This window comes from Polistes fuscatus, unplaced genomic scaffold (genome assembly GCF_010416935.1).
Source record: "Polistes fuscatus isolate 324 unplaced genomic scaffold, CU_Pfus_HIC Scaffold4, whole genome shotgun sequence".
In the NCBI taxonomy this organism is placed as follows: domain Eukaryota; kingdom Metazoa; phylum Arthropoda; class Insecta; order Hymenoptera; family Vespidae; genus Polistes; species Polistes fuscatus.
In genome coordinates this window covers 5,995,299-6,009,971 of record NW_025113118.1, presented here as the reverse complement: position 1 = coordinate 6,009,971, position 14,673 = coordinate 5,995,299, and the positions used below count along the sequence as shown (strand labels likewise).

At 29.7% G+C, this 14,673-nt stretch overlaps 3 protein-coding genes across 4 annotated transcripts; 2 read left to right on the top strand and 1 right to left on the bottom strand.

Moving 5' to 3' along the window:
* The first annotated feature begins 1,289 nt into the window (after positions 1 to 1,289).
* LOC122520720 (sulfotransferase 4A1-like) lies at positions 1,290 to 4,942 on the top strand. Its single transcript, XM_043640945.1, has 6 exons — positions 1,290 to 1,938; positions 3,428 to 3,527; positions 3,669 to 3,864; positions 3,972 to 4,098; positions 4,184 to 4,278; positions 4,372 to 4,942. Exons 1-6 carry the CDS (start codon positions 1,728 to 1,730, stop codon positions 4,693 to 4,695), a joined length of 1,053 nt encoding a protein of 350 aa, XP_043496880.1. The 5' UTR covers positions 1,290 to 1,727; the 3' UTR covers positions 4,696 to 4,942.
* A 157-nt stretch (positions 4,943 to 5,099) lies between these two features.
* Positions 5,100 to 9,298, bottom strand: LOC122520717 (glutamate--cysteine ligase catalytic subunit). 2 transcript variants are annotated; one of them, XM_043640940.1, is made up of 10 exons: positions 8,871 to 9,298; positions 8,548 to 8,776; positions 7,758 to 7,867; positions 7,499 to 7,684; positions 6,975 to 7,147; positions 6,650 to 6,867; positions 6,176 to 6,544; positions 5,746 to 6,096; positions 5,496 to 5,677; positions 5,100 to 5,384 (listed from the first exon to the last, which is right to left on the bottom strand). In XM_043640940.1, exons 2-10 carry the CDS (start codon positions 8,695 to 8,697, stop codon positions 5,207 to 5,209), a joined length of 1,917 nt encoding a protein of 638 aa, XP_043496875.1. In that variant the 5' UTR covers positions 8,698 to 8,776; positions 8,871 to 9,298; the 3' UTR covers positions 5,100 to 5,206. The 2 variants fall into 2 exon arrangements, with proteins under 2 accessions (XP_043496875.1, XP_043496874.1); XM_043640939.1 differs by having other exon boundaries at positions 8,548 to 9,298.
* A 2,737-nt stretch (positions 9,299 to 12,035) lies between these two features.
* Positions 12,036 to 14,343, top strand: LOC122520905 (glycine-rich cell wall structural protein 1-like). Its single transcript, XM_043641224.1, has 3 exons — positions 12,036 to 12,062; positions 13,202 to 13,822; positions 13,906 to 14,343. Exons 1-3 carry the CDS (start codon positions 12,048 to 12,050, stop codon positions 14,125 to 14,127), a joined length of 858 nt encoding a protein of 285 aa, XP_043497159.1. The 5' UTR covers positions 12,036 to 12,047; the 3' UTR covers positions 14,128 to 14,343.
* The last annotated feature ends 330 nt before the right edge of the window (positions 14,344 to 14,673 follow it).

Here is a 14,673-nt window from a genome sequence, read left to right as displayed (position 1 = left end):
GTTTCAAAATTATGTATATATTAATATACTTGGAATATTACACAATTTCGATCTGATATTTTATTAGATCGAAATTTCAAATGCAAAATTATCACTGGTCAGAATTAACATTAAAACAAATGTATTTTAATTTAAACAATCCTAAATATTAGTGTTCGATATACCTTAAATGATTGTGTTTATTAATCGAAAAAAATGTATATTATAATCTATAGAAACACGGTGAATAAGTTCTACATACCGTTCTTTTCGAAATCCACTGTTAGACTGGCTCATTGTCCTCTATGAGAGTTATTTAAAATTCTTTTATTGATTCTTGTTTATATGACTTTCTGAAGGCTACATATGTATAACATGAATAATATTCATAATAAATAGATAAATTTCCTCCTTTGGAAAGTTATATAAACAACAATCAATAAAAGAACTTTGAGTTTGAAATCTTCATCTAATAAAATATCAGATCGAAATTGTGTAATATTCCAAATATATTAAAAAATATGTAATTTTGAAATAAATGTATGTTGTATTATTCTTATCTTTAATGGGTATTAAATTGATTTTGATCCCCCCCCCCCCGGTTATATCAACATGTACGATTATAAGGTACGGGTGTTTTCTGTACATTATTTTTGTATTTGTTAAATTCGGTAATTATAAATAAAGGTTTCAAGTTAAATTCATTAAAAACTCTTCAAGTTTTTTGACATCGGCACCTTTTTTTATTAGTAATTGCATTGAAAAGACCAGAATTTTATCGAGGAGCAATGCTAAAATTTAAACATCATTACGACGAATACTTTCTAGAAGCGATGTTTTTAAGTCAAACGTTGAATAATGCCAATTTATTGAATGGCTGGAACTAGGAAAATATGCACAACTTAATAACTTACATGAGACTTTGAAATTAATTAACATTTCTATTTGCATCTTTGAATTAGAAATTAAATCATTAATTTCTTTAATAATTATTTAAGAAATATGCCATATCCCCACTCATTTTTCCATACATGAACCCATCTCGCAATAACTATCGATCGACTATAGATACTATATCATTCTTTATGTTCTATCTTTCTATCTCTATACTTAATATCCTTACCTATATATTCTATCTCTCTATCTTTGTAGTTTTCCTATCTTTAAAGTCTTCTTCTTTTCATATCATTTCATAAAAATATATTGTTATCTTTATTTAAAAAGTTATACTTCAGAACGTTTACTAGATCATAACAAATCCTACGCATTTATATATCTCCTATATAAATTTTAAATAAATTATTCATAAACTGTGGTCGTTTTTTGTTCAGCAATTTCAAAAAATATAGTATTTTTAAATATAAGCGTTTAAAGTTTCATATTTCTCGGAACGTGCTGCATGGGAGTAGGAGTAGAGGGACTCTGTGACACTTCTTTCACTGTATTTCAATACTCTAAGAAACATTTTAAACCAGAAACAATATTAGATTTTTTGAAAATTTTAGTGGCATTACTGATTAATAAAATATCTAAAAATTTAAATAACTTAAAAATCTGATGTGCTAGCAAAATTTAAATAGCAAATTCCGATTTTACACAAGAAACTAAGTAATAATTGATATACGACACGTCAACTGCAAAATGGCTGTTAACTAGTGTTATTGTTATATGTTACAGTTAACGAGTTTTTGTTAGTATATTTGGTTTTGAAATTTTGAAGAAGATATTATACAGTAATAATTGACACAATGAACAAATTAACACCACCCAAATACGAGTTTTTAAATCCAGAAAAAACAAAAGAAATGTTACAATTATTCAAAGGTGAAAGAACCGGTTGGGTGTTGGTTGGCCCGAAAAAATATTTCTTTCCATATAAATATACAGAACAAGGGGAAGGATTTTATAATTTTAAAGCAAGATCTAGTGATATTTGGGTAATTACATATCCAAGATCAGGTAAATAACTATTTATTTTTGTATATGTGTGTGTCTTTTTAAATAAATTTACGATTTCTTAAACTTGGTTTGCTTACACTTGGTTTAACGGGACACATCAATTAAACGCATTTCGAATTTCGCAAGGAATATTACAGAAACCGTTTACATTTCTCTCCTATCACTTATATCAACTTTTATTTATTTAACGAGATAAATATACAGTTAATCACAAAAATATTCAGACACTAGAATAGATTTAATATTTATGTTCTGTATTTTTCCATACTCTCATACTCCCATCATCTCCATAAACATAAAATTTGCTTTCATCGGAAAAATAATATTATTCCACCTACTATTTTCTTTAGAAATGAAAGTTTTAACAAACCGAAGTCTCTTTTTCCTGTTTATTACATTAATATACGGTTTTCTCCTGGCTATCCGCCCATTGTAATTTTCTACACGCAACACTTTTCGCATGTTTTCCGGATGTACAGTGATACCACTTTCTTCCTTATAGCATTATTGCTATTTGTGGAGCACTTATCTATGATTCTTTTTTAATTTTTCTAATAATGTTACGCTAATCGCGAACATTTAAAATTCGCGGATGTCTACTTTGACGAATAAAATTAATTATATCTTCATTTATATATATATATATTTTTATATGATGTTCGCGCTATAGTATTTTTACTAATTTTTAAGACTTGAATTTTACGATATAATTTTCCCCTTTTCCCCAATGGGAAATACCTAACGGTTGCATATTGAAAGATGTGTTTTTATTTTTGTATTTTTGTTATCTAGATGTTCCATCATAGCATAATATATTTTTTAAATCACTTGTACATTTAATTAAATTGCAGAACATAAATATCAAATTCATACTGGTATTTTCGTGATTATATATCTAAATTTATTTTTTTTTAATTCTTGTAATTTCGATTTTTATGTACCTTCAAATGACTTATCTTTATAAAACACTTTTGTTTTATTTCTGGACGTAAAATACGCTGATAAGATATGTACGAAAAAATACTTGAAAATGCAGTCATTAATGCATAATATAATTTCCAATATCTTATAAAAAAATAGTATTTACATAACAGACAAGAAAGTCATACTTGAGATAGAAGCTTACTTGTAACTAATGATAATTGAAGCAAGCCGTTAGTAAATTTTATATGAATGAATTACTGAAAGACAAAAACAACTATCATTCAGAAATAAAATCATATCGAACAAATGATTATATGAATTGTTATTCTCATTTTAACGTACTGTAAGCATCCCTGAAGTTACGTCCGCATATTTTGAAATACCCTGTATATTTTATATATATATATTTATTATTCTATATAGATCGAATTAAATGAAATATTATATAATCATTTAATATAATATGGATCTTTGGTTTTTTTCTTTATCAAGTTCCATCCTAGTAAACGATAATTTTGCGTCTCTCATCTTCTCATTGCTGATAATTTTCTTATCTTAACTATAGGAACTACGTTAACTCAAGAGCTGGTTTGGTTGATAAGTAACAATTTGGATTATGATACAGCTAAAACTAAATATCTTTCTGAAAGATTTCCATTTTTAGAGTAAGAATGAATGTCTGTTTATATTAAATAAAAAAAAATTTTCTGAAATCTATCTTTCTTATTAAAACTGCATAAATATATATATATATATAAACATATGTATATTCGTACAATAATTTATATTTGAATTTTATATTATAGATTTAGCTTATTCCAACACCCTGAGGTTACAAATGAATTTATAGAAATGAATAAAGGTGATTTAGCTAAAAAAGAATTATGCAGATCATTAGCAAAACCTGGATATGAAGTTTTTGAAGAAATGTCTTCACGTAGATTTATTAAGACACACTTTCCATTTAGTTTATTACCCACTGTTTTGGAATCTGGTTCCAAAGTAAGATAGTTTTTTTTTTTTTTAATTTTTTTCTTCTATTCGATTCAACATCTTCAAATATATCTATTATATATCGTATAAAATAAAAATTTTATTTTTATTTTTAGATAATTTATGTGGCAAGAAATCCTAAGGATGTAGGTGTGTCGTGGTATCATTTGAATAAGGATATAAAAACACAGGGATACCTAGGAACATTCGAACAATTTTGGAATTATTTCCAAAATAATCAAAGTAGGTATCGCTTATATAAAAATATTATCTTTCCAATGAATTAATTGGTATCATATAACTAATAGAATTTTTCATAAATTTATAGCTCCATGGAGTCCATATTGGGAACATATAAAAGAAGCTTGGGCATTGAAAGATCACCCTAATGTTTTGTTTATGTTTTATGAAGAAATGTATGAAGTATGTATATGATATTGTAAAAATATTTACTTTGTTTTATTTTATTATGTAATATAATATAATATTTAATATATATTTACTATTTTTGTTTAGAATTTACCGAAAGCTATTAAGAAAATTGCAAAATTCTTGGGTAAAGAATATAGCGATGATGAAATAAATGAACTTGCAACGTATTTGAATATTAAAAATTTCCGTAAAAACCCAATGGTTAATTTATCAGAATTAAAAGAATGTAATATATTAGAAAAAGAATCTTTTGTCAGACGAGGATTAAGTGGTGGTTGGAAGGACCTTTTTACACCAGAATTAGAAAATCAAGCAAATCAATGGATTACAGAAAATTTAAAGAATACTGATTTGAAATTTCCAAATGTTAACAAAAACTTGGATTTAAGCTTAACAAAAAAAGATTAATTCAATAATTTTCAAGATTTTTAATCATGTTTCTGTTAAAATATATATGTATATAAAACATCTAATAATTAACAAGTACTTTTTATTGAATATTCAATATTTTGCGGTACAACTATATATCATAAGAATTCTTGAAAATTTATGTTAATTTAAAAAATCTTATTTTGTTATGTTTATTCAGCACCACTTTCTTATTGCATAAGAAAAAAAGAAAGAAAATGTAACAGTACATATTTAATTATACAGAGAAACTTGTTTCATTTAAAAATACTGATAATATATATTTCAATTATTTTCTTAAAACTTTCAATACATTTTATGGAATGTAAATTATAATAATATAAATATAAACAAAACAAAATTCCAAAGCATTAAAAGCAAATCTGTTTTTTCCTTTTTTTTTAAATATAGACATTAAGTAACATACGTACAACGTATATCTAGAATAAAATAAATTATAAAGTTTATAATTATACCTGCAAGAAATTGGATCATAGTAAAAATACTATTATTAACAATCCATGTTCGGGCATTTTTCTGCTTTAGCAACAGCTGGCGGTATTGTTTCAGTTGTTTTAGATGCTATGCATGGTCCAAGTAATTCTGGGCAAGAAACTTCATTGGATACAATACTATCTATCTTTTTCATTAAGTCGTAGTTGATACGTTGTGTTATGACAGAATCATGTCTGTATCATAGATATAGATTTAGCATTAATATATTGTATAATTTTTATACAAAGTGTTAATAGTATTATTACTTCGATAATAAAAATAATAAAAAAATTAAAATAACTAACTTGTATTCTGGATGTGATGTTACTTCTTTTCGAAGCCATGCAGCTGTTGTTAGAAGTTCGCCAGATGCACGTCTTTGAATTAATTTCATATATCTTTGTACTGTACAATGTGTATCGGCATCTACATCCATATTAGCAAGATAAGAATTAACTAATGGTATTAATCCAGGAAAAACGCCATTCTGTAAATATATACTTATTTTACATAAAATCTTAGCATTGAACTTAATAATTTTATTGAATTAAGTACCTTGCCATTAATAATTTCATTAATAGTAAATTCATCGTACTCCTCTTCTATATTTTCTTTTTTTGCAGTATTTGATGTTATATCTTTACGAAACCAAAACTTTTCATTTTTAACAGCATTCCTTTTTTGTGCTTTAGCCATGTTTTGATCAACTTTACTAATTGGTATAAGTAAATTTAATTTGTAACTGAGTATAACTCTCGTCAACAGTACGATAAAACAAACAATAGCTGCATTTTCGAAATCTGTTATTTGTACTTCGCATGGTCGAAATTCAACACGCCATCCTATTGAAGAATATGGAGGTGGTGGTTTGAATCGCATTGTTTGCCAATTGGTTGATTGAATATTCTATAAAGTTATTTATGTAATATTAAAAACTAAAGAAACATGAAGATTTTTGAGTAATTGATTAATGTCATTTACTTACTTCAAAATGATCAGTATCTTCTAAATCATTTTGATGTATTTTTTCCGAAAATAAAGATACAGAATCCCTAATAAACAGATGAGCTATATGTTGAGCAAGTAACCTATCAATACCATTATCAAGTAATTGCTTGTATATCTCAGTATCATATATCAGTGGAACATCATTATATTTATCTCCTTGTTCACTGAGGTACGAATCGATAGAATCATATCTAGATTTGTGAATTCTGAATTGATTTTCTTTCAAAGGTTTCAAACCACGTTCTTCTTGTGTTCTGCAGTCAACTGAGCAAGAAATGACATTCCATCGACAATCAACATCTGTTATATATCCACGATAAAATGGGCTAGCAGCAGTTAAAGCCAACTGTCGAATGTTAAACAAATGTCTGTAAAGCATGCACGAACAAGTATTCTAACTCAAAATTCTTTTATTTGAAAATACATTAACTAATGACATTGGATTACTAACCATGATTGGACATAACGGAGTTAGTTGATCATATAACGTTCGTCCTTCATCTATATTACAAGCTTGGAAAGTAAGCTGTAAACAACAGCATCCCATTCCAAAGCCCATAGCATCCATATAAACATGATCTACCTTTGCTGCTTTATTACTGGATCCATCGTTGTCTTGATTTATGAAATCTTCTTTAAACGGAGAAGGAACATTTGTATCTTTGAAAACTATAAAAAAAATACTTTAAATAAATACTTTAAATAATACATTTCCCCATGATAATATAAAAAAAAATTCATATATCTATCAAGATAAAATTTATCAAAATACACACTAGGAATGTTTATAGAAACTTTTTCTCCTCGACGTTCTCTAATATTTTTTGTTAATGTTTTGAAACGTGGGTGTCCAGGGAATATTGCTTCGTCTGGAAAGAACAAACTTCTGGAGGCACCAGCATTTGGCGTGGGCACAGCTGGAGGGTCTGTAAAATCTGATGCTCCTAGCCTAAAGTATATATATTGCATAGATATAAAAATATATAAATTGAATATATAAATAAATATATAAGCTGTTCTCTTATGAAGTGGAATAAATCTATTCGTTCTTATTTTTAAATATTTAAGAGTTTGCATTTAAATCGATTTAAAAATATTGATAAATGTTAATGATTTTGAGTAACGTATTTATTGCATAAATTAATATGCATATATAAATTAATTGCATATGGCACTCTGTGCAGCCAATACGCTTCCACAGCTCATATATTTCGGAGAGTTTTAAAATAATTTTATATAATGCATATATGCATTTTTTATGCAATTAAAATGTGATTAACTGTGACATTAATTCGAATACCTTGGAAAATTGGTCAATGACATTAATACTTCTCCAGGTTTTAATAATTTTGTCGCTTCCTGTCTACGATAACGCATATTTGCTTCAACAACATTAAAATGTGCTAATAAACCTCCATATGGTTTTCCTGGCGTTCCTTCGATCATATATGCACCATATTCTGGTCGCCACAATGATTTAACATTTCTATTTAATAAAACAATAAAACATTTAATCGAAATTTTTGATTAATCGATAATTAAAAAAAGATAGTACTTACAATGGATCTTTCTGTTCTTTTTCATTTAAAATTTTTAATATTTCTTCCGCTCTTAAACTAAGCTTTGCTGTTTTTGCTGTGTCATCAATTTTAACTAATACATATTCTACCTGTATAAAATATAATTAATTTTGACTATAATCAATAAATAACTATTGATTAAAATTAACTATATATGAATAATTTGATGATTCTTATAGAATGTAAACATTAAGTTTGTGATAATATTATAAAATATTATTACACAATATGATTAAATTCAAAAGTGTGATTAATGACAAGTATTCCTTCTCATCAAAGTTATTTCATAAAATTCATTTTTATTACAGAACATGATTGTACAACATCATAGTGCCATCACTTTGTGCAATCTATATCACATGTTATCTCTATTAGCTTGGTAATTTAACTCAAATAATAAAGTTAAAAAATATGATACAATTTAATACATTTCATGTAATCTAAATGTCAGATCGCATTTTTCAATATCACGAAAAAAGTAAAAAATTGCAAATAATTGGCATTGCTGTCTTTATTAAAGATTCTTATCGAATAATCGTATAATAATAATGAAAATAATTAATGTCACATCATCGCGATTTTTTTACAAGATAACTTTACAAATAATTACTCATGAAGAAGATAGAAGGAAAATAATAATGAGTTAACAGATGAAGAATGACAAAGCAAAAATGTTAACTATTAAAAGTATTCGAAGTATGTTTGAATTAGATAGCAACAGAAATAATAGTAAAAAAAGAAAAAGGTTCTAAGAATTGATTTTGCGTACCTCATCGCCCCACTTAAGCACATCACCTTGCCTGTCTCTGAGTTTTTTATATAAATTAATGAATTGTATTATCCCATGTTTCCTAACATGATCGGACAATTTTTTCGTTTCTTCCCAATTAAGTGGACTTCCCTCAGATAAAAGTCCCATTATCTTCTTTTAGAGTAGTCTGTTCTGTCTATTACTCGGTAAGCTTTTTCAAAAGTTGCCACACTAAGAAATGTTAATCCTCGTGGAAAACGATACTTTCCGATTAATACCGAGGCCAACCGAACTTAAATACACTAACGTAAGTAAGTAAGTAAGTAGTATTTACTACTTACGTATTCGAGCTGTTCTCCACAGTGATTATGATTCACAGTTTCTTATAAATCGTCTTTTATGCATCTACCGCCATCTCTATTCTAAGAATTATCTGTGTATAAAATATTTTAGACCAATTAAAATCTACGATTTGATTATATACTATATACCTCTTCTATTTGTTTAGAAATTAGATTATTAGGAATAAATATTAATTGTAGGAAGAGATTCAATGATGATAAGTCCTAATTTTATTTTATGTTGATTCGATTATTTATAACTAATTACACATAACCCCACACGTATATACTTTTCTAACGTATTATCAATGTTAGTGTTAAAGTGTTTAACTATTAATAAAAATATATTATCTTTCACAGTTCGTTGAAGTAAACTGTTTCTCGTTGACACACGCAACGTTACCTAGAACGATGATATTAATAATACAGTAAACCCGAAACAATCATTAGATGGCGTGAAAGATGTGTATTAATCGAAGGATTCTCCAAAGATAAGTTCACCATCTTTTTTACCGACAGTGCATTGCAGTGAATGATCGATACTTTACCGACTTTAAAACATAGATGTCGCGAATTGTATTTTCAGAAACTATGTCATACTATAAATTCATATATAATTAATATACATATAATAATAACATATATATACATAAAAAGAGAGAGATTAACTTGAAAATTAAAATAAATGAAAATAATTAAAAAATGTAGATGTTTTTTTATTTTAGTATAGAACGAAAAGCTGCATTGAGTGCACGCATTTTAATGAATGTAATAAAAGAAGACATTTAAAAAAAACAAGAGCAATTAATATTAGTTATATATATATTATATACGGAAAATTATAAATTATTAAAAAAAGATATTTAAATGTATACTTGAGAGTAATACGAAATAAAAATCATTTATTCGATGACGTGAAAGTGAAATGTTTACGTACATGCATAAAATAAACACGAGAGAAAAAAAGTCAACTTGACCAATTATTTTATAGATTTTACATTAGATAAAATTGAAGAAATGAAAATCTTTATAAAATGGTGTAAATATATTTTTGGACAAAATTTTGGATAGCTATTTGAATACTGAACGTATTTAAAATTATGAATTACAATTTTGCATTTAATGTTACTGTTTTACCTTCACTTAATTTTATAACAATTCTAATTATTAGTATTATTTTCTTATAATAATATAAAAATAATGTTATTTATTGTTTACGTTAGTATCAAATTATCGTAATATTATCTGGATTAATTGATAAGAAAATATAACTTTTGTTAAAAATCGACTATTTGACTCCAGTCACACTTATATATAGTTATATTTTTTATTCTACATTTTTTTCTTATATTTCTAATATTCTACACACACAGATATAAATATGTATCGATAATTATGACAATGTACTAATTATAAATAAAAATAATTTTTCAAACTGATTTTATAATATATATTTTATATATTACAATTATATATACTATAAAATATATTTTTTTGTTCAATTCTGTGTTCGGCAGAAATATATAAGAGATGGCATTAATATTCGGGACAAATGAAATTGGAGAGTCCGTTCTCTCCCTCTCACGTGGAGAGCATCCAAGACGCTGTCCGATGAATACTCTCTATTTCGCAATCGTGACTACACTGCGATGAGAGTTAGTTGCTAGCGCTAGTAGCGTCGTCTCCAGAAAACGATCTAACGAAAGAACGAAAGAAAGAACAAAATATCCCTTCCGTTCTCTTCCTCTTTAAAACACACAGAGTAATATGTTTGTATGAGTGACGTGCCTTGGTACACTATCACCGGGCAAGGTTAACGTTTCGTTGCTGCTCGGCCGCAGCAACTTACTGCCATAAGAAAACGCAACGTGACTGGTGATCCACTTTTGCCACTGAGAATGCTATGAACGTCGTAATACCGTCTATCCATCTATCTATCTATTTATCTATCTATCTGTCTAGTCGAGAATTAAAGAAAAAAAAAGACAACAATAATAATTATAACTAATTATTATTATGAGGAAGTATGCGTGATTTATTTTTGTTTTTATTTACATATTCCCTTATTTTATTGAAATCACTGATGTAACAGGTACTTACAAAGCTATCTTGGCTTGGTTAACAACGTTTTCATGCTTCGTTGAAGAAACGTTCTGTTACCTGTGTCTCCAGTTACCAGTATCTTCCTGCTACGTCCACTTTATTTGAATTGAACTCGATAGAAATGGAAAAATGTTAGTTATTTCGATCATTAAGTAACTAAGATTAGAAATGAGATTTTTATGGACGTTACTGTGTTAATGTATTTTTTAACAATTATTAATTAAATTTAATATTGTATACATATATACATGAAATTTATATTAATTAATTTATTTTGTAAAACCAAGTCTATTTACTGGACCAATAAAATAAATAAATAAATCTATTTATCTATTTACTATATATATACGATATATTCACTATAGCAAAAAATATGGGAAAACCTATTCTTAAAAATAAAAAGGATAGAGTAGATTCTCAATATATATATATATATTATAATTAAGATTTGATTTCTCTATAAATATATTGATGAAATAAATATATATAATTTATATAAACATTTCCTAAACACACGTATTGAAGAGTGTCTTGAATTTTGAAATCTTTTCTAAATTAAGCAATGTCTTTGATGGTACTATCGAGAAATTGTGCAATTCGATGAGAGAAAGAAACTTACTTCTATTTAAAAAAAAAAAAGAAAAAAGAAAAAGACACCTTCAAAAATAAAATAACATAAAATGAAATAAATAAGAAAAATGTAATGAGTTAATGAATAGAATAATACGAACGTATTTACCAGGATATCAAAATCGTTTAATAAGTAATTTATTCACCGGAAGTATGATGAATTTGAATCGGAAGTAAGTTTACGTTGCGAAAAGTTGCGAAGAAAGAGGAAGAGAAAGGGGCAGCAAACGACAAGGAAAGAAACAGAAAGAGAGAAAAAGAGAAAGAGAAAGAGAAAGAGATAGAGAGAGAGAGAGAAAAAGAGAAAGAGAGATTCGCAATAGCTCCGTCGCATCTCATAGGTGATGGTTCCCAACACGAGTGGGGTCCAAGCTGGCCCGTATAAAAGGGGATCTCAAGACAACCACGGAGCATCAGTCCTCATATCAAGGAACAGCAGCAATCATGAGGGCATTCATGGTGAGTAGTTACCATCCTCAACTTCCTGCTCTCTCTATCTATCACTCTCTTTTTCTCTCTCTTACATTTAATTTTTCCATCACGTAACATCTATCACTCGGTTCCATTACTCGGAACTAATTCGATTTATTCGATTATTTAACGAAGAATCTCAGAATCTCACCGAGTGCTTTCCTTTCACAATTTTTTTTCTTTTCTTTTCTTTCTCTCTCTCTCTCTCTCCCTTTTGTCCCTTCTTTTTCTTTTTATTCCGAAAAAATTAAATTGCCAATAATATGTCTGTCTATGGATGAATGAGAAATCGAAAAGTATCATTCCATTCACGCATCTCGTGAAGTTAAACTCTCCTTCTTGTTTTTCTTCTTTTTTTATCGAAGAGAAATGACGGGGTCATCGACCTACAATTTAAATGGATTTATAGAAAGAGAAAAAATATAGTTTTCTTCAAATTTTCCATGTCGGCCATCTTTATCAGTTAAGATGTTAACTAATCATAATAATCTTATTTGATATAAATATTTTATTTTATGTTTTTATCTTTAAAAAAAATAGAAGAATCCTCGTGAAAATTCTTCGCGTATATATGCAAGAAAGTAATACTTGTATAGGCTTTCTCGATTACGTTTCGAGAATGTTCTTCTTTTTTTTTCTTTTCTTTTTTTTTTCGAAAGCGCGGGATAAATAGGAAAACACATTCTAATTTGGTACGTTGTTGAAATCTTAAAGAGTTAGAAAAAACGCGTAATACTCGTTTTTATGTAACAACCTACCTTCGAGAATTTCACTGCGAGCAAAATATTTTACATTTTTCGTGCACGTGTTTATAGTTTAAAATGCATTTTGGTATAAAAGCTTTCGAAGGAACGGTGAAATTTATAAAAAAGAAAGTAGGAGAATGGAGAGTAAATTCGTGGAAGAAAAAATAAAGAGAAAAAAAAAACAGAGAAAAATAAAAATAAAAATAAAAATAAAAATAAAAATAAGTAAAGAAGATACTCTCGTAGTTTCACGTTGGAGTGTATTGAATATATAACGTTAGTTTGCCACTTTCACTCCGTGGTCGAGCGCGTGTAATCGATAGAAACGATTTTCGAGAAGAGAAAGGGTCTCGAGAGTGAATCCTCAATGTGGAATTTCAGATCCTGACGATCGCCGCCGTGGCGATGGCACGGCCAGAAGCCGGCTACTCGTACAGTCAACCAAGCGGAAGTTATGGTGCCCCTAGCGGTGGGGGTGGTGGCGGTGGTGGTGGTTTTGGAGGAGGATTAGGAGGATTGGGTGGATTAGGAGGATTAGGAGGAGGCGGTCTTGGAGGCGGATTAGGAGGAGGACTAGGAGGAGGACTAGGAGGTGGTTTCGGTGGCGGTTCTGGATTTGGAGGTGGATTCGGTGGCGGTTCTGGATTTGGTGGTGGTGGTGGTGGCGGCGGCGGCGGCGGTGGCTTCGGTGGAGGTTCCCTCATCCAGAAGCACATCTACGTTCACGTACCACCACCTGAGGCGCCCGAGGATAGACCTGCGAGGCCAATAGCACCACCCCCGCCACCTCAGAAACATTACAAGATCATTTTCATCAAGGCACCAACTCCACCTACGCCAACTGCACCGGTCATCCCAGCATTACCACAACAAGACGAACAAAAGACACTTATCTACGTCCTTGTCAAGAAACCAGAGGAGGCACCAGAAATCAGTCTACCTACTATTGCCCCTACGCAACCAAGCAAACCGGAAGTATACTTCATCAAGTACAAAACTCAGGTATGTGTATGAAATAATTCAAAGAGAGATCAAATTGAGATTAATATAATCGATTCAATGAAATTTCTTTTTCTTTTTTGCAGAAGGAAGTTACATCTGGAGGTGGTGGTGGTGGCGGTGGTGGTGGAATCGGTGGTGGCATCGGTGGCGGCATCGGTGGTGGTATTGGTGGTGGTATCGGAGGTGGTATCGGTGACGGACACGGCGGATCAGGAGGTGGTGGAATCGGGGGAGGTATCGTTGGTACCGGACCAAGCGGACCAAGCTCGAATTACGGACCACCTGGAGGATCCGGCCCATACTAGTCACAAGACAGCCGAACCGGCCCTAACTCTCTTCTCCATTCACCAAATCACTTTTACACCCACCACGCTTAGTTCTTATTACGAGCGTAATACGACGAGCGCCGATCCTCATCACGACGACGATACGATAATAATAATGTTCTTAGATGCGCGCGAATATACGAACATAACGTTTATAATAATAATGACGATCGCGATGTTGATGGTGATGATGACGACGACGAATACTATGATAGCTAATGATGCAACAACAACAACAACAACAACAACAACAACAACGACGACGACGACGATGATGATGACGATAAAGACGACGACGCCGCCGCTGCTGCTGCCATTGCTGCTGCTATTACTGCAGCAGCATTCGCTGCTGTTGCTGCTGCCGATGATGATGATGATGTTGATAAAAATGACGACGAAGATAATGACGACGATGATAATGATGATGATGACGACGACGACGATGATGATGATGACGATGAAAACGATCATGATAATGATGATAATGATGATGATATTGACGACGATTACGAGGAGTTTTTTATA

Excerpts from the sequence above, each read along its gene's own strand:
- LOC122520720 (XM_043640945.1), top strand. The coding sequence starts at position 1,728 with ATGAACAAATTAACACCACCCAAATACGAGTTTTTAAATCCAGAAAAA. Across the intron at positions 1,939-3,427 it reads AATTACATATCCAAGATCAG|GAACTACGTTAACTCAAGAG; the intron begins GTAAATAACTAT and ends TCTTAACTATAG. Across the intron at positions 3,528-3,668 it reads GAAAGATTTCCATTTTTAGA|ATTTAGCTTATTCCAACACC; the intron begins GTAAGAATGAAT and ends TTTATATTATAG.
- LOC122520717 (XM_043640939.1), bottom strand. The coding sequence starts at position 8,697 with ATGGGACTTTTATCTGAGGGAAGTCCACTTAATTGGGAAGAAACGAAA. Across the intron at positions 6,868-6,974 it reads AGTTTCTATAAACATTCCTA|TTTTCAAAGATACAAATGTT; the intron begins GTGTGTATTTTG and ends TTTTTTTTATAG. Across the intron at positions 5,678-5,745 it reads ATGAAATTATTAATGGCAAG|AATGGCGTTTTTCCTGGATT; the intron begins GTACTTAATTCA and ends ATATATTTACAG.
- LOC122520905 (XM_043641224.1), top strand. Across the intron at positions 13,823-13,905 it reads TCATCAAGTACAAAACTCAG|AAGGAAGTTACATCTGGAGG; the intron begins GTATGTGTATGA and ends TCTTTTTTGCAG.